Below are 24534 nucleotides of genomic sequence, written 5' to 3' on the forward strand. Positions count from 1 at the left end.
TTCCCTACTCCTACTCAGCTGAGCTCATGCCATCATAAATTCACCAGATCCAGCTGCCAGACTAATGTCAACTTCCTAGAAAAGGTAACTACTTGACTATCTGAGACTCATAATTGCAAGTCCTGAAACAGTGAGACAAAAAGTCAAAGATGGAAGATTTATGTACTAAACTAGACATTGCCATGTCTTGGAGTATTTCACTTTTCCAAGGGAGAGCAATCAGAATTATATATGTAAAGGTAGCAGATGTGTGAAGCATGGCTGTCCCCTGATCAGGGTTAGGGTACGGGGTAGGGGAGTGGAGTTGTTTCCTATAAAAAAAATGATTAAAAAATTTAACAAGTATCAACCTTCACTGTTCTCCTTTTGAATTTTTTTTTATAATTTAGCACTCATAGCTACAGCTCTCAAAATTGCAAAAAGGAGCCAAATAAAGATGATTTGGTAAGCCTTAATTCACAGATGAGTAAGATCTGCACTCAGACGAGGGGAAGGAACAGAGGGATATACTTCAGTAAATGGAATCAGTTGAAGTGGAGGATGTCAGTATAGTGGGAACCATGTTGGGTGGCACTAACCAGATGAAGGGAATCCAGAAGTTCAGATCAGTCCTGCTGGCATCCTTGAGTAAGATAAAGTATCCTATAAAACAAAAAGATTATCAGTGAGCTCAGCAGACTTCTACACTGCATAACTGGGGAAAAGACACACTGCATAACTGGGTAAAAGTCACACTGCATAACTGGGGAAAAGACACACTGCATAACTGGGTAAAAGTCACACTGCATAACTGGGGAAAAGACACACTGCATAACTGGGGAAAAGACACACTGCATAACTGGGTAAAAGTCACACTGCATAACTGGGGAAAAGACACACTGCATAACTGGGTAAAAGTCACACTGCATAACTGGGGAAAAGACACACTGCATAACTGGGGAAAAGACACACTGCATAACTGGGTAAAAGTCACACTGCATAACTGGGGAAAAGACACACTGCATAACTGGGTAAAAGACACACTGCATAACTGGGTAAAAGACACACTGCATAACTGGGGAAAAGACACACTGCATAACTGGGTAAAAGTCACACTGCATAACTGGGGAAAAGACACACTGCATAACTGGGGAAAAGACACACTGCATAACTGGGTAAAAGTCACACTGCATAACTGAGGAAAAGACACACTGCATAACTGGGGAAAAGACACACTGCATAACTGGGGAAAAGACAACAGACAAGTGTATTTCAAAGATGTAGCCTAAATGTTAAGGTGAAAAAATGTTAACATTTGTATGACACAAGGAAATATGTGAGAGAAGAGCAAGAATTAATTATTTCAAAGAATCAACAGTAATAAATAAATACACATAAATAGAATGGTTCCAAATAAAGAATGTTCTGGATGTCAAGAAAGGAACAAAATCTTTGTGATTTTATGAGAAAGTGAGGAGCTAACTCTGTGGGAGAGCAAGAAAAAAACAGAAACGTAACATCATTTTTTTTGTAGATGGTCTTGAAGTAAAAAAGTTAGGTAACAGTATGCATGTGGGAGAGGGTAGTCTTGTATCCTGAGTTTAAAGATTTGCAAAAATCAGTGCACAAATGTTTGCACTGCACTAGTTATTCTCTACTACAATACACTAGTGTGTGCTATGCTATATGTCTTATTCCATGTTACGCTATACTATATGTCTTATTCCATGTTACGCTATACTATATGTCTTATTCCATGTTACGCTATACTATATGTCTTATTCCATGTTACGCTATGCTATATGTCTTATTCCATGTTACGCTATACTATATGTCTTATTCCATGTTACGCTATACTATATGTCTTATTCTATGTTATGCTATACTATACGTCTTATTCTATGTTATGCTATACTATATGTCTTATTCCATGTTACACTATACTATATGTCTTATTCCATGTTACACTATACTATATGTCTTATTCCATGTTATGCTATGCTATATGTCTTATTCCATGTTATGCTATACCGTGTTATTTTATGGGGGCTATGGTATACATGCTATGAGCTTCTATACTATATTGCCTTCCTAAACTAACAGGTAATGCCAGTTAAAATGGTACAATATATGCATCAGCATTCAATTTTAAAGGCCCTAAGAATTTTAGATATGTGTTAACCAAAAGGGAAGATATGTGTCAGATATCTTTAAATACTTCATTTTTGAATGATGCATTTTTGAGTTTGATGTATCAAAACTTGAGATTTTGGGCTTTCGAAATTACAAAGTGGACCCATATGTTTGTATATAGATATATATATATATATATATATATATATATATATATATACACATATACATATAAATTAAACAAAGCCATACTACTTACCATCCCAAATTCTGTATGGCTGTTCATTATGATTGCTAACTGCCTCAACAAACAAGTGGACTTCTTCTCATAACCATCTGAATTATTTCATGGTTAACTAAAGATCACTTGAAGATGGTTGCAATGGTATAGCACTTACAATGGTATTTTGTAAATAATGGAATACCTCAGGATTCTAAACCAGGTCCTTTTTCTTTTAGTATAGCAATGGCCAACATAAAGGCATTATCCTGGATCAAGAACCACCAGTTCATGCAAACCATGATGTTACTTACAAGGTGTTTTGGAATTACAGAAAATGCATTTAAAGATGAGCAATAGAATGTTCACTAACGTTCGTTCTGAGTAAAAGTGAAATCCTGTATATCATAACAAAAAAATTATATACATTAGGTGCTTTATTCAACAGTCCTGCAAGGTGTATATAATGGAGGCATTAGGAAATATTGCTGGGTCACCGGGGAAATCCTTTAATTCCTTATTAAAATGAAGCTTGAGATCTTTAACAAGGACATGTCCTCTCACCAAAATAAGGAAAAAGGGACCTTGTTTAATATCCCAACTAAAATATGATTTGCTACGAGTACGTCATGGCTCATAAACTAGCTAGATGGATTGCAATAAAAATAATAAAAATACTCTTTCATACCACACAGCAGTCAGTGAAAAAACTTTGTTTTAGTTATTATATTATGTAATAGCAAGTGTTTTGGAATGTGGCCCTTTATTGTTTTATTCAGTGATCACCGATAAATGAATAAATAAATAATCTGAAGAGAGCAATAGGACATAGTTATCCAGACATTAAATATGCTACAAGGGCATATTTACTATGTTAATATGGAATTCACAAAGTCTCTAAAGTGATCCAAAATATATACCAAGTACGCACATTGTGTTCAGAGTAGAGTAACACCTCTAAATCATAAAAGTAACTGTAGGGATATTATATTTTTTTCATAGATACTGTACATCCCTACTGGAATATGTTACAGTAGTCTGGCATTGTTCAATCTAAAAATATTAATGAAGCAAATAAAATAATTTCATACTTTATATAAAAAGGTTACAGTCTTATTTATCAGTGCCTTTGCAAACAGCACTGCTTGGACTTGACAGTTATGATTGCATTTCTTAAGTGAACGTATGAGAAGTAGCTACAGATTTTCTAGTGAGATGTTTTATACCACCGCCCACGTGACTAACAGCAGTGAGGCAATAAGATGTCATCTGAAAGCCGCAATACAAGGGAACAACTTACTAATTATGATTCGTGCCTTTCACTAGTGATGATGACAACTGTGACCAGGTTTTATACTTCAAACTCACTTCACCGTAAGGCTGGCCCAGTGATAGACAGAAGGTTCCATAATGTGCCATTTGTTACCTAGAAAGTAAGACAGTTTATCATATGTATAATGTAAACCAAGGATTTAAATGTATTCTAATAATGTCTTGGGGCTGCCCTAGATATTCATCCTGTAACATGATCTATAGGTGTATGATGTATTTATTATAGTGTGTTACATAGTCTTCCCAGAATTTAAACTGTAATACCTTTCTGGTTTATTATAGACATTTTTTTGTGTGGTGGTGGTTGTTTATATGTGGAGCTTTTCTCCCCGGGCCTCTACTGAAAAAAGAAATATATCCAGCTGGACCATCCCGGTCAACAAATGTAAAATAAATAAATAAAATAAATAAATCATGTTTGCAATGCTAATGAAAGAAGAATGCTAGCAGATACATTAGCAGGGATGTTATAGGCCTGACTATGATATAAGTGATCAAGGTACAAGTAGCATAGTCAACACACAAGGTAATGGGCATTAGAGACAACAGTTTGTGGTCAATAACTAACTGTCTTATCTTAGGGAAGGGATTGTGTATCACATAAACATCATCTGGGGAGACCAAAACATTATCTTAACATCTGTAGCTGAACATAAAGACAACAGCAAAGGCCGGAATGAAAGCAACTACAGGGTCAGAACTTACATGCACAGCAAGTCTGACGCACAAGACCATCCTAGGGTGTAGGACCATCAATTAAAAATCTTCATCTGCTGTGCCCATCTGTTTCTCAGTTTCTTCCTCCATTACTATGGCAATACCTCTGGTTGTTAAAAGGGTAATTAATTCTTCCTACAAAGAAAGAACAGCTCCCATAGGGTGATATGATATGCAATGTCAAATAGGACAGGATAAATGAAGTAGTAATTCAACTGGACTCTGGAAGGGATAAATAGAAAAGATGATATGGATAGAAAAAAATCTGTGATGACTTAAGCAAAGAATTAAGGACATAAGAGTAAGTAAAATACATATAGTCTGCTAACAACAGGGAACACTCCAATATATACTATGATGAAAGAAAGGAGACGTAAGAAGAAATGGCCACTTCTCTAATGAATTAAACTGTGCTTAGCTGCCACAGCTTCCTTACATTCCAGATCTGCCTGTTGTCCCAAAAGAACCATAATAACAACCCAAACATGGAGACTGAACGTAAAACAAAATATTAAAATGGCCGGCAATCCATCCTGTCATATTATTATGAGGAATATACAGATTACTAATAAATAAATGAAGGTCAGCGGATTAGAATCTGACGGGATAAGTAAATTGTTTTCTTCTTTATCATCTTGGAGTTGTCATCCCTGGACTCCATTAACAATGAAACCTCTCAAATTGATATTCCCAGTCAACAAATATAAATAAATAATACAGTGTTGAAGCAAGCCATGCATTTTATGAAAATAATCCTTCCAATTTTTACAATATAGTCTGAAAAATGTACCACTGAATTATCAGCCTGTCATAATACAGTCAATAATATCACTGTATGACACCCACTCATGGCATCTCTTACAGTAGCGAAGCATGAGGTTTCCCATTATGCCTCATTTCATATACATTTATACTAGGTTCTACCAAAAGCCTTGAAATTCTATACTCATCTTGAGTAGACACTGAGAGAACCATAGACTAGGAGAAACAACCTACAACATTTAAACCTAATCTGAAAATGCAACAGAAACAAAAATCAAAGTATAACTCATCTGTGCTAAAACAATATATATATATATATATATATATATATATATATACATATATATATATATATATATATATATATATATATATATATATATATTGGAGTTGCTCATCATCAAGCAAAATAGACTATTTAGAAATGGAAAAGACAGAAACACTGTGTTCCATTTTATATAAAACATTTTTGTATAAATATATTGTTTTGTTTCCTGATATTGTGATATTGTTAATGTGCTTCCTGGCACTATTTTAATTGGCCCTGTATGACTGTTGGAAGGTACTACCTGTTCAGGACCAGAATTAGTCCAAGATCCAGACACAGTTAATATTTGTTCCAAGGATGCAATGTCTAATAAACACAGTATGAGCTTTACTCTGCAGCACTATAACCCATCACCAAAGTGTGATTTCTTCTTCCATCTTATTTTTATATAACTCTTACATAACTTCTTGTCACACAAATCTGTACCTGTCATCCATTTCATTAAGAAAGTCATCTTCTACCCATGTTCCTGTAGAGCCATCGGGTGGTTGGTATCGGATCTCCAACTCAACAAAGACCTGAAACAGAAAGTTGACATTTTCTAGATAAGCAGTTAATCATAAAGCACGATGCACATTTCTAACTCTTGCTACAGTTTACAGTGCAGCATGAAATCCTGTACCACACCATGACTATTGTACTATAATAAAACAGAAATCAAGTTTGAACAAGACACAGTATACCTGCCTGTTAAACATGAGGCCACACAGCCATTCACAGCAGTTTTGTTAATGTCCAGTAATCAACATAAAGAAGTGGAGGTCTTTGTAGTCTAAGTGAATAAGGTACATACATAAATCATGCTCCCACAAAATGATTAAAAAATATGCAGGTACCTCACAGGAAATACTAAACAGCAGTGCAGCAAATAACAAAAATCCTAATTATGACTGTCTTGTGGAATTTAGGAATGTGACCAGAGTCAGAACTATGCATATACCTGTTATTTACTAAGGTATGACAATAGATATAGCTAAAACAGCACTGCAGAAAGTTATTTTTGCCTTTTTTGAGTGCAAAAAAGATATACATAAAAAAGCACACTACACCAGGGGCAGATGGTGACTTTAAAGCAAGGTGGGACTGCAGAGAACAACTGGATGAGTTTGGCTAACTCATATGGGGTGAAGCTATGTCTTGGTAGGGTCAACCCTGAGCACAGTTATACTGTTACATAAAATACTAATCAAAATGCAGTGGCACTTGTACAGGAGCTACCTTGCCTCCAGATATGACAGATAAAGATAACATATCTCTTATGCTCACTTACTACAACTGCATTGGGAATAGCATATGTGATTGAATGATCAAATGCAGAAGGAAAACCTGTAGCAATTTATTTGAGTTTTTCTCAAAGTACCTTATAAAGGCAGCAACTCTTCCATACCTGTAACCAAAACTAGGCCAAAGACAGATGAAATGTTTGACTGACCAAATGCAAGAAATAAAACCTACTACAATATGTCTCCTCTTGATTCCAAGTTTGCATAATGGTAGAATCCCTTAAAGTAACCAAGACAGCACTACTCATCACAGCAACATATTTCAGCTCACTTCAAACAATAACACATATAGGTTGCCAACGAGTACTATGTTATTAATAATTGACATGCTCTTTGATACAATGTGCCCCTCCTATGGAACAAGCTCCCTACCCATGTGATGCTGAGTTTGTCTACTACCCAGTTTAAGCAAAGCCTAGACCAGTGGATTGAAAATATGAAGTTTACACCAGGCGTGGCACCCATGTCCCTTATAGACAGAGGTAGCGTATAAATTCCTGGCCCTCAGTGTCGTATTTGTGCACAAGACATCACTATTCTTTCGGAAAAAATTGGCTAGGCTTAGAAAGGCCCTCGAGTCATTATTGTAATAACAATCTATGAAGCAAGAAATCACAGTTCTGATCAGAAAAGTAGTACAATGCTAAATATTGCTTTCCAGAATTATTTCAAAATATTGCATGTTACTTCTTGGGTTTGAACTGCAAAGCACAATGTCACATCTTCAGAAGCCCCACCATGCAGGCACTCACAGACACACACACACACACACACACACACACACACACACACACACACACACACACACACACACACACACACTTACACGTACCTCCCCAGTTAAAAAGATACAACTGGAGTACTACAGAACAGAACTTTAATCAGAGAACAGCACTATGTCATTAACCGTGTATGCTTTATTTGGTAAAAATAAAAAGCAGAATGTCACAACTCCAATCCAAAAAGCCCTTCAGCAGTGTATGCTGCCTTCTGGAATGATTTTAAAATAAAGCTTGTTACTTCTTTATCATGATAATGTGAAAGTCAAAATATCACTATCTCAGCTCAGTCTGCACCCACCCTCCCATTATACATCTCAGAACAGGGTTTGTCAGCACACAACAACAATGTGTTTTTTTTATGTTTTTTGTTTTTAACTCCACAGTGATAAATGTTTGCAGACATTTTAGAAAGGTATAAAGGTGTATCGTTCTTTTCCACAGTGATACCACGTAAAGCAAAACGTCATAACACTAAGTGGAAACACGTTTCCAAAAGCAAAATGTATCAGCTGAGGTATTTCTGAGAAGCAGTTATAACCACGGAATAGTGCTAAGTTATTAGCAGTATGTGTTTCACCTGATAAAGTGTGAACCAAAAATCTCACAGCTCCATTCAGAAACATGCTACAATAGCAAATGCTGTTATTCAGTGTTATTTTCAAACAACTGCATGTTGCGTGCTGTACAGTGCAACACAAAATGTCAAAGCTCCATTTGAGACCTCACACCTTGTCCATTCAAAAAGTACAGCTAGGATATTTTAGAATAGAATTCATTACCACTCAGTGCAGCGATCAAATCTTAGTTTCTCCAGGCCTATTAAAATAGTGCATCTTCCTTTTCCATCATAATAACACAAAAAGTAAAATGTCAGTTCTTCCTTTCTAACCAATGGAAAAGTCATAGCTTGGGTATTTCAGAATAGGCTTTTTATCATACGTAGCACGATGTTGTCAACCATGTATGTTCCATCTGGTAAAATGCAAAGCAGAGCATCACAGCTACAGTCAGAAAAGCCCCACAGCAGCAAATGCTACTCCCCCACTACTTCCCCCCTTTGGCATATGCTACTTCTCATTTGCAATGAAGTACAGTGTAAGATGTCACAGTTCTAGTCTGGCCCCCTACTCACACCATCAGGTATTTCAAACTAGGGCTTGCCAGTACACAACAACACCATGCTATTAACAGTCTGTGTGTTGTCTGTCTGTCTTTTATTTATTTATTTATTTAATTTAATCATTCATTCATTTATTCTTTCAAGACTACACCAAATATCACAGATCCCAAGTCACATTTAGTAATAGCAGCATCTATCTAGGCTTCCAGCTTCAGAAATAATGTTTCTGATTTACACATTTCACTGGCATAAAAACTAGCTTTTACATTTGTGTTTGCATATGTCAGTTGCTGTAAACAAAAAATGTGGACAAAGTAAGGCCAGTACTCTACATTTTTCCTGTTTTGGGACATACATATTGCAAAATGACCTCTAACTGCATGTATAATTACACCCAGCAGAATATAAAGAGTATGAATGAATAGGCAGCCTCAGTGGTGCAGTGGTTAGGGTTGCCGCCTCACAGCAAGAGTTTCTCCGGTTCGATCCTCGGCTGGGGTGCCTTCTGTGTAAAGTCTGCATGTCTTCCTTGTGGTTGTGTGGGTTTCCTCCCAAAGACATGCTGTAGGTGGATTGGACACTCTAAATTAGCCCTAGGTGTGAGTGCGTGCATTTGTGTGCCTTCTGTGGAAGGTTGGGCACTGGGCTGGCAACTCAACACTGTAAAACTCCACTGTCAATCATGAGCGGACAGGTGATCTACTGTGGTGACTCCAAACCAGGAAAAGCCAAAAGAAGAAGAATGAATGAATGAATACTAGAATTGTATGAAAGATTAGCAGAAAAAAGAACTTCCCTACATGTCCCATTTCAAGAAAACCTACACAGGAAAGTTCAAGAGGATTACTCAAATATGTAATTCAGTAAGGATGTGCTTAAGCACACCCTGTGAGCTTATAAAACTGTGGGGACATTATTTTCTCATCACAGAAAACATTAAAAAAGCAGATATAATTCTAAGTCACAGTACAACTATGTTTTCTTACAACTCAAATCTCACACAAGACTTCACATTAAAACATCTGCTTACCACGACTTGAGATATACTGTTGAGATGCTCATGATATTGATCACTGCTGCAGTAGCCTTAACTATATGGGTTATTTCCTGCCAAGCTTCAGCATGTCCAATCCATCAGTCAGCTCAAGCTGACCTGATTAAAAAGACAGATTTAGGTGCCAAGCCCTTTAGAGCTTTCCCTTTCCTGCCACTGAAGACAGTGCTCCTCAGTGGGCTTTCGAGGATCAATGATCAATGGCCAGCTTCTGCTGTGCCTTTGCTTGGCAGATAAGTTCCCTTTGGTTAAAACCTTACATATTTAAAAAAAAGTTTGTAAGTTTGTTTTATTTTACTTTCCTGTTTAGGAAAGTTATTTTTAATCTAAGAGTTTATGTTTTAATGGACTGTCATCACAAGACTTGATTGTACTTTTAAACAGGAGAGTACTTTTTTCCTCTCGGTTTAAAAGTGATTGAAAAACATTTTTCCGTGTGAAGAAATTGTGTTTATTTTCCGTTTTCGGGCTGACAAAGTGTTTTAAAGTGCTTTTTACTGAGATTTTTTTGTGACAAAAAGAGACGTTTAAAGACTTTAAAATTTACTGTCTTTTGCTGCACGTTTTCCCTGAGAAACAGGCACTATTTTCGTCTTGACCATGGAACAATCTACCGATCCAACAGACAGCCTTTTTTCCAACCACAAAAGGAAACAGTTAAGCAAATAGCCTTTGCCACCACAGCAGGTAAGCAAATTGCCTCAGCCACAGGGAGTGGTTCTGCTGTGGGCATAGATCGTTCCACAGACAACTAACCTTTTACTCATGATTCCTCTGGTGTAGCACTTATAGTCACTGTCATTTTCAAAGAATATTCTCAGATGGCAACCTCATTTCTCTGGCAATGATCCTAATGCTGTGACAGGCATGCTTTCACATATTTCCATCAGATACAGATCAGGAGATACAGAATTTAACACAGAGCTTATGCTGTCCTTTCACTACCTAAGACTTCCTGCTACCCTAGACCAGGGGAAACAACCAAAGCAACCTAGACCCTAATACTAACCCTCAAAACCGTTTCTAATATGTTAGGTGCCAAGCCCTTTAGAGCTTTCCCTTTCCTGCCACTGAAGACAGTGCTCCTCAGTGGGCTTTCGAGGATCAATGATCAATGGCCAGCTTCTGCTGTGCCTTTGCTTGGCAGATAAGTTCCCTTTGGTTAAAACCTTACATATTTAAAAAAAAGTTTGTAAGTTTGTTTTATTTTACTTTCCTGTTTAGGAAAGTTATTTTTAATCTAAGAGTTTATGTTTTAATGGACTGTCATCACAAGACTTGATTGTACTTTTAAACAGGAGAGTACTTTTTTCCTCTCGGTTTAAAAGTGATTGAAAAACATTTTTCCGTGTGAAGAAATTGTGTTTATTTTCCATTTTGGGGCTGACAAAGTGTTTTAAAGTGCTTTTTACTGAGATTTTTTTGTGACAAAAAGAGACGTTTAAAGACTTTAAAATTTACTGTCTTTTGCTGCACGTTTTCCCTGAGAAACAGGCACTATTTTCGTCTTGACCATGGAACAATCTACCGATCCAACAGACAGCCTTTCTTCCAACCACAAAAGGAAACAGTTAAGCAAATAGCCTTTGCCACCACAGCAGGTAAGCAAATTGCCTCAGCCACAGGGAGTGGTTCTGCTGTGGGCATAGATCGTTCCACAGACAACTAACCTTTTACTCATGATTCCTCTGGTGTAGCACTTATAGTCACTGTCATTTTCAAAGAATATTCTCAGATGGCAACCTCATTTCTCTGGCAATGATCCTAATGCTGTGACAGGCATGCTTTCACATATTTCCATCAGATACAGATCAGGAGATACAGAATTTAACACAGAGCTTATGCTGTCCTTTCACTACCTAAGACTTCCTGCTACCCTAGACCAGGGGAAACAACCAAAGCAACCTAGACCCTAATACTAACCCTCAAAACCGTTTCTAATATGTTGTAACCAGATGTTACTACACTCTTCTTAACACAGATGAACTAAACCTTCACTGACTCTTCTTGCCTTTAAACAGACCACCACATAATCAGAAAAAAGGCCGCAGTATAACCTTGTAGGCAGCCTTATTCTTCCAAAAAATAGAATCCATGCCACTGTATTAGCAAAATTGACTGGTTGGCACAGAATGGCTAATCCTGCAGTTCACACTGGACTCTTACTTTAACAATGGCTGCATGCATAGCATACACAAGTCTTTGTGGAAATGCATTCATGTTTTTTTTTTTTTCCGAATACCATAGCCTCCTGCAGCCAATCCCGACCACGTTTTGCCTCTGTGTCAAGGAAACAGGACAAAAATTTAATATCAGAAAAACCTTGTATAACCCCTTTTCCACTGCAGACATTGCACAGTTAGCACCTAGCCACCTTTAACCTCTTTCCAGAGAGTCAAGGCTGCTGAGAATTGACTGGAACCCATGGGGAGGATGTCTCAAGTCACCCAGAATGCCAATCCAGAGGCTAACCAGAAACCACAGAAATGACAGCATAAGTGACAAAGCCAACATTTAAGGTCCTCCCCAAGTAAAAATTCTTGATTCTGTAGAACTGATCCCAGCCACCTTCTGCCACTTTCCTGGGAGTCAGTCCTACTGGGGGTTATTTGGATCTCTCAAGAAAATAGTTCACATTGCCATGAACACTGTCCTGTATTTAACTAGAACATATGGCCAATAATGCAGGTGTCAGAGTAATACTTAAGCCTCTCATAAACACTGAAGCTCATTAACCGACCAATCCTCAGAACATGTTCTATCACCTGCTTCTTAGTCAGTCTCAGGATGAATGTTCTGAATCACATTATGTGTGACCAAATATACTAACCTAAACACAGGAATAGTGCTGTAGGCGTCTGAAAAAAAATTATCCCCTCTCCAAAACTGGAAAGCATACAGCTTGCCATCTAGGAATCTTTGCCAGCTTCTTGTGAATCAGGCATCATGGGGCATGAATGCTCCTTCCATAGGACTGGTGTTTTACAACACCCTATTACCATTCCAACAACTAACTAGGAGAGAAATACTTCTGGTATTAGAATAATAACTTAGGGTCACAATACTGTAGCTCACTCTTTAGTTGGACACAAACCACCTTATACCATCTTCCTAGGAGACAGGCTAGTACAACTTGACTGGGTTCCCCAATGCAACTCTTTCATATCACTCGGAGAACCAAACATGAACAATACTGGCAGTGTCAGGCCAACCCTTTACAACTCCTCTCTTATGAATACCACTTTCCCTGAGTTCCAAATCACCACTTTCCCTGAGTTCCAAATCACTATTTGTGTTTCTTCCTACTTTATTACTTTATTTTGCTTTTGCTGCTTGTTCTTAAAAGTACTTAATTGCATTTATTCTGCTGCATTTTTACTGCTTGTTAGTAGCCTGATTAAATTGTAACTGTTATTTTAAGCCTTTGGTTGAAGCACTTGGACTTCAGACCAAATTGTAACTGTTATTCTAAGCCTTTGGCTGAAGCACTTGGGCTTCAGACCTGTTGTTTTACATTAAAAAGGTTTGCGGTCTGCACTGTTGTGGCAGGACAGGTAGCTTACATCCTTTTAAGTTGGGAGTTGCTGATTGTAGGCTTAGTGTCTGTTATTCTAAAAGTGTATTAGTTCTGGTTTAAGCACTTGGGTTTTGGGCCAGTTATTTTTCATTAAGAAGGCGTGGTCTGCACTCTTGTGGGAGGAGAGAGTAGATTCTGCCCTTCTGAGCTGGGTGTTTCTGGTTAAAGGCTTATTGTGCCTGCTTATTTGAACTGTTTCTTTCTGAAATTGGTACACCTTGTTTGCTGTAGCATAGACTAAATTCAGACTTGCTGAATCTAGCTTTGGTTCTATAACTTGAGCACTAATCCAGACCATCTTTTTTTTGGAAAAGGTTCCCCTGCACCCTAGTGGCAGGAATGTGCAGTTAGAACTTGTCTGATTGAAGATTGCTGGAACAGGGCACAGTTTTTAGCTTTTTATTGGTTAATTTGTTTAAATCAGTTTGCTCATTTGCTACTGTTATATAAAAAAATACACTTTATGCATTGCCACTTAGATAGGGTTATTAGTTTTAGCACTCAAATCTGTTACTTTGAGCTCAGCACTTTTTCAGAACTCATTGTAAGCACTAAATCCTACAGCACTCAACGTTCCGCGTTCATCTAGAGGAAAACAGCTTTTAGTACTTAATAAATAATCACCTATCCAGGCAAGTCTAAGGTCAGCTCCCGGTGCTTTCTCCTGCCTACCTGATGAATCTGGGCATCTTGGGGCAATGCAGCAATTGCCTCATGTACACAGACAACCCTCTCATCCTACCACCCAACACCACAACCTGTGAGGGATGCACTTATATAGCCAAACCGGAAGCAAAGCTCTCTTCACCCAAGACTGGACTAGACAGTCAAGAGGAGAAGGTAAACACTTGCACCACACCTCACTCATCACATAGTCCCTCAAAACTTACACCACCAAAAAAGACACATAGAAACACAAAACACACACCTACATTTGTGGAGGCTCTCAATAAAAATCTGCTCAAGCAACAGAGACCTCCAAAGCAGATATGCAACCAACCTCCACCCCCCAACACAAACCAAATGACACATAGCCCACAAACTCAGTGCAGCATTCAACCACAGCCCATAAGGCATAACAATGTACCCAACACTCTAGTCATAGGTGACTCTATAGTCAGGCACACTGATGTCCCACTCACCAGACTAACCAAGGAGAAAGTTACTGTCAGCTGCCTGTAGGGTGCCAGGATCCGCCACATAACGCACGCACTCAGGTCAGTCCACAAGTACGAATATGACTCTGTCATTGTCCATGTTGGTGTGAATGACCTGAGACGTACCTCCCTGGACTACATGAAAGGAGACATGGAGGAGCTCTCTAATCTTGTTGCCCAGGCAGGTATGACCCTAGCCCTGAGTAGCATCCTGCCATCACCCAGAATGATACTACAGTACAAGGACAAAATGATTGACTTCAACAATTGGCTAAGCTTCTGGTGTCATTCTAAGGGGATCCAGTATCTGTCTACCAGGGATGACATGATCAACAGACCATGATGCTTTGCCAGAGATGGCCTGCACCTGTCGCCCTTGGGATTCCGGATGCTGGCTAAGGCTCTTGCCACCCCTATAGTGCCTTTTTAGGCAAGGTTTGAATGACAAATTCACCACCGTAACAGGTACAAGCAAGCAAAATCTGAGGGTAATGCTACTCAGTACTAGAAGACTAAACCTCAAAATGCATTCACTTGAGGCATTCCTCAAAACAGAGAACATTGAGATCTGTGCAGTAACAGAGACCTGGTTCAAGGCTCCAGACAGCACCCCTGCATTACCAGTCCATAATTCATACCACACCTTTCGGCCACCTAACCTTGACCGAAACACTAAAGGCGAAGGTGTGTCCATATTCATTAAGAATATCCATACCTCCAGGCTAGTTGCTCAGCATAATGCATCCGAGATTATCCAAGTGCAATTAACTCTGGGCAAGACCGCAATCCAAATTTGAACTTGCTACAGATCCCCTACCATGCCCCAGGATTCCCACGCCTCATTTCTTGATACACTGGAAAATATTAGGGTACAACCCAACACCCTCATAATGGGTGATTTCAACTACCCCACCATTAACTGAGAAAGCTACTCATGTACAAACTCTTTTGCTCAACGTTTTCTGGAATTCATAAATTCCAACGCCTTGGATCAACTTATCCACACCCCCACCAGGGGCAGCAATATCCTAGACCTGGTCATTACCAACATGGGCGACTGGTGTTCCACACCAGAGGTCAATTCCTCATTGGTCATATCCGACCACAAGCTAATCACCCTAGACATCCACATCCTGACCCCACCCTCATTAGGGAAACCACCGTAAAAAATTTCTCCAAAGCCAACTTCACGCTTCTTAAGACAGAAGTGGCAAATTTCATGACACCCATGTAGATGGACAATAGAGGTACGACTGCTGAATCCTACACAAATGCACTTTATAAGCATTTACACGAGTGCATGGATCATGCTATCCCTAACAGAACCAAGATGCTGTCCTCCAAAAAAAGGAAGCCAATCTGATGGTCCCCTGCAATAAGCAAACTCTTCAAAAGAAGAAAGAAACTGTTGCAAAAAAGAGTAAAATCCCATTAGTGGAGGAACTCCCTGGTCAGCCTCAGTAAGAAGCTGAGATCCCTCATAAAATCCTCCAAAGCTAGTTATGAAAACAAAATCACCACTGTCTCTAAAGACAACCACAAAGCATTCTATAGCTATGTCAAGAATCTCAATGGCAACACTTAGATCTGCTCTGAATTACGGCACAAGGGCACTAAATATACAGAACCAACTGATTTTGCCAACATCTTGGCAGATAAGTTCTGTGCTAACTTTACCCCTCTCTCACCCCGTAAAGGGCTCATCTCTATACCAGAAGAATGCAAAGTTCCTGTAATCACAGCTGCACAGGTAAAAAACACACTCTCCAAAGCCAAGAACACAGCATCCATGGGACCTGACAATATCACAGGCTGCATTCTGCATGAACTACAGAATGAACTGGCACCCCACCTAAGCACCATGTTCAATCATAGCCTCACCTCAGGTGTTGTGCCCACTGAATGGTGCACAGCAACAGTTATCCCACTCCACAAAGAGGGAGCCACCATGGACCCCGAGAACTACTGTCCCATTAGTCTACCAAGCCTGGTCTGCAAGGATGGAGCATATCATCATGGAACATATAAACAAAGACATTGGTAATCTCCAAACTCTGGACCCCACCCAGTTCGGGTTTGTAAAAGGCAGATCATGTCTCCTAAACCTGATAGACTTCTTTGAAGCAGTCACCAAAGCCGTAGACGAGGGTAAGGTGGTTCACACAGCCTATCTAGATCTCTCCAAGGCTTTTGACACCATCCCCCACTCTGGAATTATAGATAAACTCACTAAACTAGGTATAAATCTCTATGTCACAAGATGGGTTGCCAACTGGCTCACTAACAGAGCCCACACTGTGAATGTAGCAGACTCCAAATCCAACTTCAGACCAGTGAAAGTGGAGTACCACAGGGTTCAGTCCTGGGTCCTCTCCTGTTTGGTATCTACTTTTCTGAAGCACAGGCTAAGCAGAAGGTCTTTGGCTAATGAAGTTCACAGATGACTGCAAACTAGGAGCCATAATCGAAACTCCTAACGATGTGGACATCCTACAAAAGGGCCTCACTGAGATAGATGCCTGGTGTCAAAGCCAGGGCCTGAAGCTCAATGCCAAAAAGTGCATTGTCATCCCCTTTGGTAAAAACTCTGTACCCATGAGCTACCACATAGGTGGTAGTCTACTTAACACCAAAAGTGTGATAAGAGACCTTGGGACACAGGTGGACAGTAGCCTCTCCTTTGATAATCACATCACTGCAGTAGTCAGGGAATCCTTCTATGTGGCACACCTCATCACAAAAGGTTTCTCATCCAGGAAAAAAGAGGTCATTGTTCCCCTCTACTCATCACTCATTAGACCCATTATAGAGTACAATGTCCCTTTTGGTATGTACCTCACAAGACATCTACAACAACTGGAAAGACCGCAGAAGTACCTCACAAAGAGGATTACTGGCCTCAAACAGATGCCCTACGCAAACCGTCTCAAAAAACTCCAGCTTTACTCCATCACATATTGCCTACTCAGAGGCAATCTCAGCCTAACATACAAAGCTATGTTAAACCCAGAGCTGCTGGACATGCTCCATTTAAAGAAATCCCAATCCTTCTGAGCTACATGCTCTAGGGACCTAAACCTTGTCACCAAAATAAACAGAACATGCTGGAGGGATAGATTTCTGTCCCACAGACTTCTCATACTATGGAACAAACTACCTATCTATATAAAACAAAGCTCCTCATTAGCACTCTTCAAGAAAAATCTTGATGATTGGATGAGAAATAGGAAATTCACTACAGGAATCACCTCTGGGGCTCTGCTCGACAGGGGCACAGGAAAATAATTTTCTTGGGTGGCGAAAGCCAGGGTACCTCTTTGGCTAGGCTTATATATGCCCTTGGGCCAATAGCCTAGTACCTACCTATGAACCAACAGCCATATCACAGAAAGCCATACCTATGAGGCGTTAGCATGAAACTCCAAGGTAGGTGTTTCACATCAATAGACCCACATAAATAGCTACATAGAATACATGTGTGACAGGGCAAGTGTTTAATTGACTCTTAAGGCCCCCCAAACTGCCTAATATTTCTTATTCTTCTCTTCATATAGTTCCCTCACTATCAAATAAAAAAAGCTATAAACATAACCCCTATACTTAAAATTTCTCTTGTGTGCAACATTTACAAACTAAAGTAATTGTCATCAGTGGTTAATCTAAAACTCCTAATCCTTTGTCTTTTAACAATGATCCTTTTTATAAAATCACATGCTGTCTTTCAAAATGTAAATAATTATTTACATTTGTTGGTTTTCTTTGTATAGAACATGTAAAGCTTGTGTTCACGCTATCATAACCACCCTATAGATACAGCTTACAAATAATTTGATCAGTAACAATACAAGTGAAAGGCAATAAATCAAAACTTTTCTTCATATCTACAATAAGTTTCTTAAAGAAAACATCCCTCAGGTTTGTTTAGTAATGAATAAAATGAAAAAGAGTTAATTCTTCATATTACAATTAAAGAGGCTGCTACATATTTGATGTGCAGTATTGGTAGTGTGGTTACCTAGTCTGATTTCTGTATCAGCTGAAGAATGTTTCAAGGAAATGTTAACTTATATAAATTATTAGTGAGCAAACCCATTTTGTAAAAGAAGATAGCTTCTAACATACAAATACTGATTATGCATTAGGTAGTTGCCACTTTACTCTGTTCTTTAAAACTTATTAGGGCTTACAAGTGGAGGCATGCTCCTGTTCTAAGTTTATTAATGAAGGCTCCAACATTAATTTGCCATATTATGATATGATGGTATAAATAACAGTCACAGTGTGGTTTATTTAGCAAAACATCTGAAATGTGACTGTTTTTATATTGGCAAGACTAATGGGAGATTATGCTAGCATTATGAGTGTTTTATACTATATGACCCAAAACATGAAAAATATCATTTATATATATATATATATATATATATATATATATATATATATATATATATATATATATATATACACTTAGTGTGTTGTGTTAAACAGAAAAAATCTATTTCCTATTATGGATTCTGTCAAGCTAGCAACTTGGGGAGGAGTTTATGATATAATTCTTGAATTTAAAGAGCTAAATGACAGTTACAATTCAATGTAGGATAGTATTAGCATTAGAAGCACCTTAAAATGAAGGTCACTTAGGCACATTTTACCCTGGGAGATAGAGATGAACAGGAAAAAGATCAGTAACACTGAAATTAGTGAAGAACTTGGAAACTATAAAGCTTCAACCACATTTGTGAAATATGGCTTTGAAAGACAAAAAGTTGTTGAAAAAACTGGACTTCTGTTGACTTTGTTAAACTTATGAGTGGACTGTAAAGCATATACCCCACTTTATGTCATTAATGTTTAGAAGGATATTAAAAGGGGAAACAACTGTAAGTAAAGCAATTTTGTTCTTATTAGTATTTGTATAAAGCATTTCATGATATAAATTGCATGTTACATATAATAAAGCAGTTTGTATAGTGTGTAGTGAGGGGCATTTTAAATTTGGAGGAGTCTTTTCAGTAACTGTTGTATGTGTTAGAGATATTAATGTTAGCAAGTACTTTTTAGTTGTAAGAAATATAGACTTTACAGTACAACAAGAGAAGAAAGGTTGTACAAAAGCAAGTTTAATGTTAATATGCAGTGATCTTGGGCTGCTAGGGTGAGGGTGGGGTGTAAACATGCACTGATTATATTATATGTAGAATTAAGTTATGTTCTCTTATTTGCATGATGGTGACTGTCTAGATTAATGTCCTTGGCTTAAAGCTATAAACAAGTTTTTTTTTTTGTTTGTTTTTTTTTTTTGGTAAGCAAGTATGCTTTAAAAATAAGACAAAATGATAAAAGCCAAACAAATGCTAAGTTTCTTACATCTACAGAAATATTAGCTTGTGTTATTTTTTCCTCTAATAAATGTTCTAATGAAGTCAAGAAGTCTGCAGCTGAAGGCAGCTATACATTCTGTTCTGAGTGAAATTTATAAAAACTCATTGCTAAGTAAGTAATTTTCCATGAAGACAAGCTCGCTGCAGGTGCAAGCACTTTATCGTGAGAGTCCTGATGATTGTTTGCTGAGGGAAATACAAAATGTAAGGTACAATGGCAAGCAGTTCAGCAAAATAAAGTTTAAAATCATGGGAAGTAAATAAGAGGTAGCAGCCTCTCTAGCAGCCTTAGTACTTTAATGCATTTAATAGAACTGTGTACAATTTCATTTTATTTAAAGATTGCCAGTACGCTTTTTCTTAGGGCTAAAACATAATGTTTTCCAAAAGCATATAGCTGTTTTTCACATCTGGGAGGGGAACAGAGACAAGAATAGAGCAGATAGCAATCAGTGTAAGTGGAAACATAGGTGCTTTAGCATGGATAACCTTAATTTTAGATTAGATAATGCCTGTGGCTACAGCTGTCGATTTGGGAAAACTGTTCCTATCTGGAGGGTTACATAGTTTTGTGTACTGGTTTTAAGTTAATAAGGAATGAGGCTGTTCTGAAATGTACTCATTTTTTTTTGTTTGAGGCTTTTCATTAAAACCAAATGTCTTAACATGCGGCATGGCTTTAAATGAAAAAGAAGAAACAACTGTATAAAAGATCAGCCTGCCAAACATTAGAGTGTCTGTGTGTGTGTGTGTGTGTGTGTGTGTGTGTGTGTGTGTGTGTGTGTGTGTGTGTGTGTGTGTGTGTGTGTGCGTGTGTGTGTGTGTGTGTTTCACATTTCATATTCTTCAGAAACTGCATGTTAATGTAAAATCTGTTATTTTAGTAACTTTCTAAGTTTACAAGAGCAATATTTAAAATCTGTCCATGATTTTTGGCCTTTGCACTCCTATTGTTTATGGCTTCATCTAGAATTCTTGCATTAAGAGATTGAAAGGTATGCTTAATATCCACATACTCCACACACAGCATGGTATTCTGTCTAAATATAGAACAGGTGTGGTGCTACACAAAATCAAAAAATCACATCTTCAGAAAATGAGTGGCAAAAAGGCAACATAAAATCTAGTCCTTTACCTCTCATATGCATCTGATGTTGTCAGTTATTCCATACTGATCCAAAACACAAGATATCTGTATGCAAGGGGATGGTGGTTTGCTCACTATGTACAATGCATAGCATACAAGGACAAATGGATTGCTGCTACATCCACACCTGTTAGAAATATGCAAGAATTCTCTATTTGGTTCTGTCAACATAAGTTAGTAGACCAATATAAAACTTGTATTTTTTGGGCATCAAAGCTGATGGCTGAGTCAACTTCAAACCAGGAAAAAAAAAAGAACCATGAACTATAGACTTTCTCACTTTGTTCTTCAAAGTAATAAAGTACTTATAACTTGTTTAGAAATCAGTACTTCTTTACTGAAAAATAAAAAAAAGTATTAAATTGCTCAGTGTTTTTTCTCAGGAAGAAGTAACAGTTTCCGACCAAAATCCTGAGACCAAAATACTAAAAGTTCAAAATCCTGAAAACACAAAATACTGAAAACTCAAAATCCTGAAAACACACAGGATGCCAACGCTTACTATATTCCAGCACAAGTACATAAAGAAATAAATAAAACACAAACTATATTACTGTTCTACAAGTATAAGCAGGGGGGCAAGCCCCCCTGCACCTTCCATGTTGGGGACTTGCCCCTTACACCCCCTGCTACTTAAATATATCAAGTCCAAGATTGCACTTAGTGTAATGAAGTGCCCCCCCTGCATATAATTGAAGGGTAATATGTTTATATATCTATATATATATATATCTATATATATATATATATATATATATATATATATATACATATGGATCTACTTTATTTGATCGGAAATACATTACATCAAACAAACAAAGTAGATGCCCACTTCCGCAAAAGTGCATTTCAATGAAAGTGCACTTTCGCTGAAGCCTAGTCACCGGATCTGCTGACTAAATAAAACACACAGAAAACATGTTTTGCAGGGGGGCAAGCCACCCTTCATCTCCCCATGTGGGGGGATGTGCCCACCACACCCCCCTACTTAAATATACCAACTCCGAGATTGCACTACAGCGAGGAAAAGGGAATATTCCCATTCTGTGATTTCCGTATTCCGTTTTCAAAGTTTTGGTACTTCGAACAACTGGGTTTGTATATATATATATATATATATATATATATATATATATATATATATCGCTATATAAAGATATATGGATACACAGACACGCACGCACACACACACACACACACACACACACACACACACACACACACACACACACACAGCACATTTTTTGCAGTGGCAAGCTCCCTGCACCAAAGCAGTCCTGCTTCACTAAATATAATAACTTTCAGACTGCACAGCCTAGCGGATTATGAGAAGTTTCCTTACTCCTACTGTTCTATGTTATTGCTTTAGTTAATATGAGCTTCTTTTGACAAAACAGAAGACAAACTTGGCATTTTTCAGTTCATCCCAAATAGGGTCAACAATCAGCAGGTATCCCCTTTGTACTTTGGGTTAGAGCTTTCCAACTGACCTTCTGGTAATTCTGGGAATATTTATTCACAATAGCAGACCTCTGCTGAAGTAACGCTATAGAGTTAAGTCATGCTTTGCATGCAGAGTAGGGTTCAACACTGGAAGAGTGTTACTTTCCTAGATTCACAATGCAAACTATTTCAGACAGTTGGAATATATGTAAATTAAGTTATGCAGATTAATTTTGATGGACCCAATTTGATAGTAACATGACACATTGTACATTAAGGTATGATGGCTTCAAATTATAGGCAGACAGGAGCTGACGAGAACAAACCTGTCCAGACCGTCTTTCAAAGAAACATACTACCCCCTCAGTGAAGTCAAACACAATACACATACTTCTAATGAAAATCCATTACAGAAATCCCTGTTCAGCTGATGGCACATTTTTTGCCTCAGTACCCTCAAAAACAGAATTCCACCCCATGAAAATATAGTCATTATCACTAACAGTCCAGTCACAAAACAGCTCTACATAACTCTCAAGGGAAAATCAAATCTGAGTTTCCACTACCCCTGAGGAAAAAAAAATCTATATTACTTCTTCACCTTGTCTACCTCTCAAACCGCATACAAGAAAACCTCTCTGAAAAGTTCAGGTACTTAACAAACTCAAATTAGGCAACTGCATCTGAGGTAGGGCTTACTTATCTAATGTTTATATTATATAAACACAATTTAAGTCTGTTTAGAATACAAAGCAGCTCAAGACTGAAAAAAGTGTTTTCTACACAGACTGAAATCCCCCATAAAAGTTCAAGCAATTGTACAAACAGAATAGGCAAATGAGGTCATATCATATCAAAATAGCTCTGTATTTAGAAAACCAGTGCAAAAACTGAAAACGGTGTCATTTTATTCATGATTTCCTCTTTCATAGGACAGGCTAGGACAGGCTAGCACTTATTAAAAATGTCATAGCTGTGCTGGGCCTTTCCCTTCACACTGAATGTATGTCCCTCTGTCTTTACATCAACATTCTTTTAATTCTAATTGTGATCAGTTCACATTACATCCAAAGTAAATAAAGTAACTAAAAAGCTAGTGCAGTTTCTTCCCATGTTTAACATACAGGGAGCATATATGACTGATCTGCAAGTTCTGAGTTGCAATTGCATACTTAAACCATTCTGCTGCTAATGTTAATCTGCTTTTAAACACAGCATATTATAACAGAATGTTCCTTGTACTGGCTTACTCCAAACTTCATAGGAGTAATTTTACAGATAAAGCTGGGTGAGAATGGACTCCATAAAGATTTCACTGAAATGAATAAATACTTTATGTGTTTAACACAATTCAGAAGAAAGAAGTTAGAGAACATGTCAGATAGATGCAACAAGAATAGAAAGCAATACAAAAATTTCTTTACAAAGGAAAGATAGCTCCCTATTGGAAATGTGAGACCCAACAGTGGAAGTCCTGATACAATAAAAAATACAGTGAGATTCAAATATGAAAGCACCAAGTTGCAAAATTTGCTGCTACTGCTAAAATTATTTGGGGGGGGGGTCACCCCCACTGGCACCTCTCATACACCTGTTAATTTAATATACTAACTGTGAGATTTATGAACTTTAGAGAAAGTAAAATATTCCAAAATGGCACAAGCTAAGCCTTAGGAAGGTATTCATAAAAAAGTTGGTAATGTGTAATGGCCAGCAGTGAGAATGAAACATGTACTAGAGACTATGCAATTCACAAACATGTGGATTGTGGGGACCATGTGGGCCAACATATTTGTGCAGCAGGAGCAGGCATCTATGAAGTAAATCTGCAAATGAATGCAGTCAGCAGAATAAGTCTAATAGCTTCAGTTCACAACTGATACAAGTGTAGACCAACAGAGGCTACCTGGGGTAGAACACTATGCTGTACAAAAATCACACAGAAAAGTGTTGAAAATCATTGTATATGATGCAAAGCAAGCATAAAGTTTAGGTGTACCTCATCACAAAATGTTGAGAAACATCAGCACAATTACAATCTGCGAATGACAGATAATGTGAAAAAATATTTTCAGGAAAGCAGAGAATCCACTACATGCAAGCAAACAGGTATGTATAA

General features: G+C 37.9%; 1 protein-coding gene across 1 annotated transcript in view; it reads right to left on the reverse strand.

Moving 5' to 3' along the window:
- LOC122817026 (fer-1-like protein 4) overlaps positions 1–24534 on the reverse strand; it is a 1119105-nt gene that overhangs the window by 799991 nt on the left and 294580 nt on the right. Inside the window, exon 5 of the mRNA XM_044090141.1 lies at positions 5898–5989. Within this exon, the coding sequence (XP_043946076.1) occupies positions 5898–5989 (92 nt within the window). The remainder of the gene's footprint in view (positions 1–5897; positions 5990–24534) is intronic.

This window comes from Protopterus annectens, chromosome 12.part0, assembly GCF_019279795.1.
Source record: "Protopterus annectens isolate FY-2018-M chromosome 12.part0, PAN1.0, whole genome shotgun sequence".
Classification (NCBI taxonomy): Eukaryota; Metazoa; Chordata; order Ceratodontiformes; family Protopteridae; genus Protopterus; species Protopterus annectens.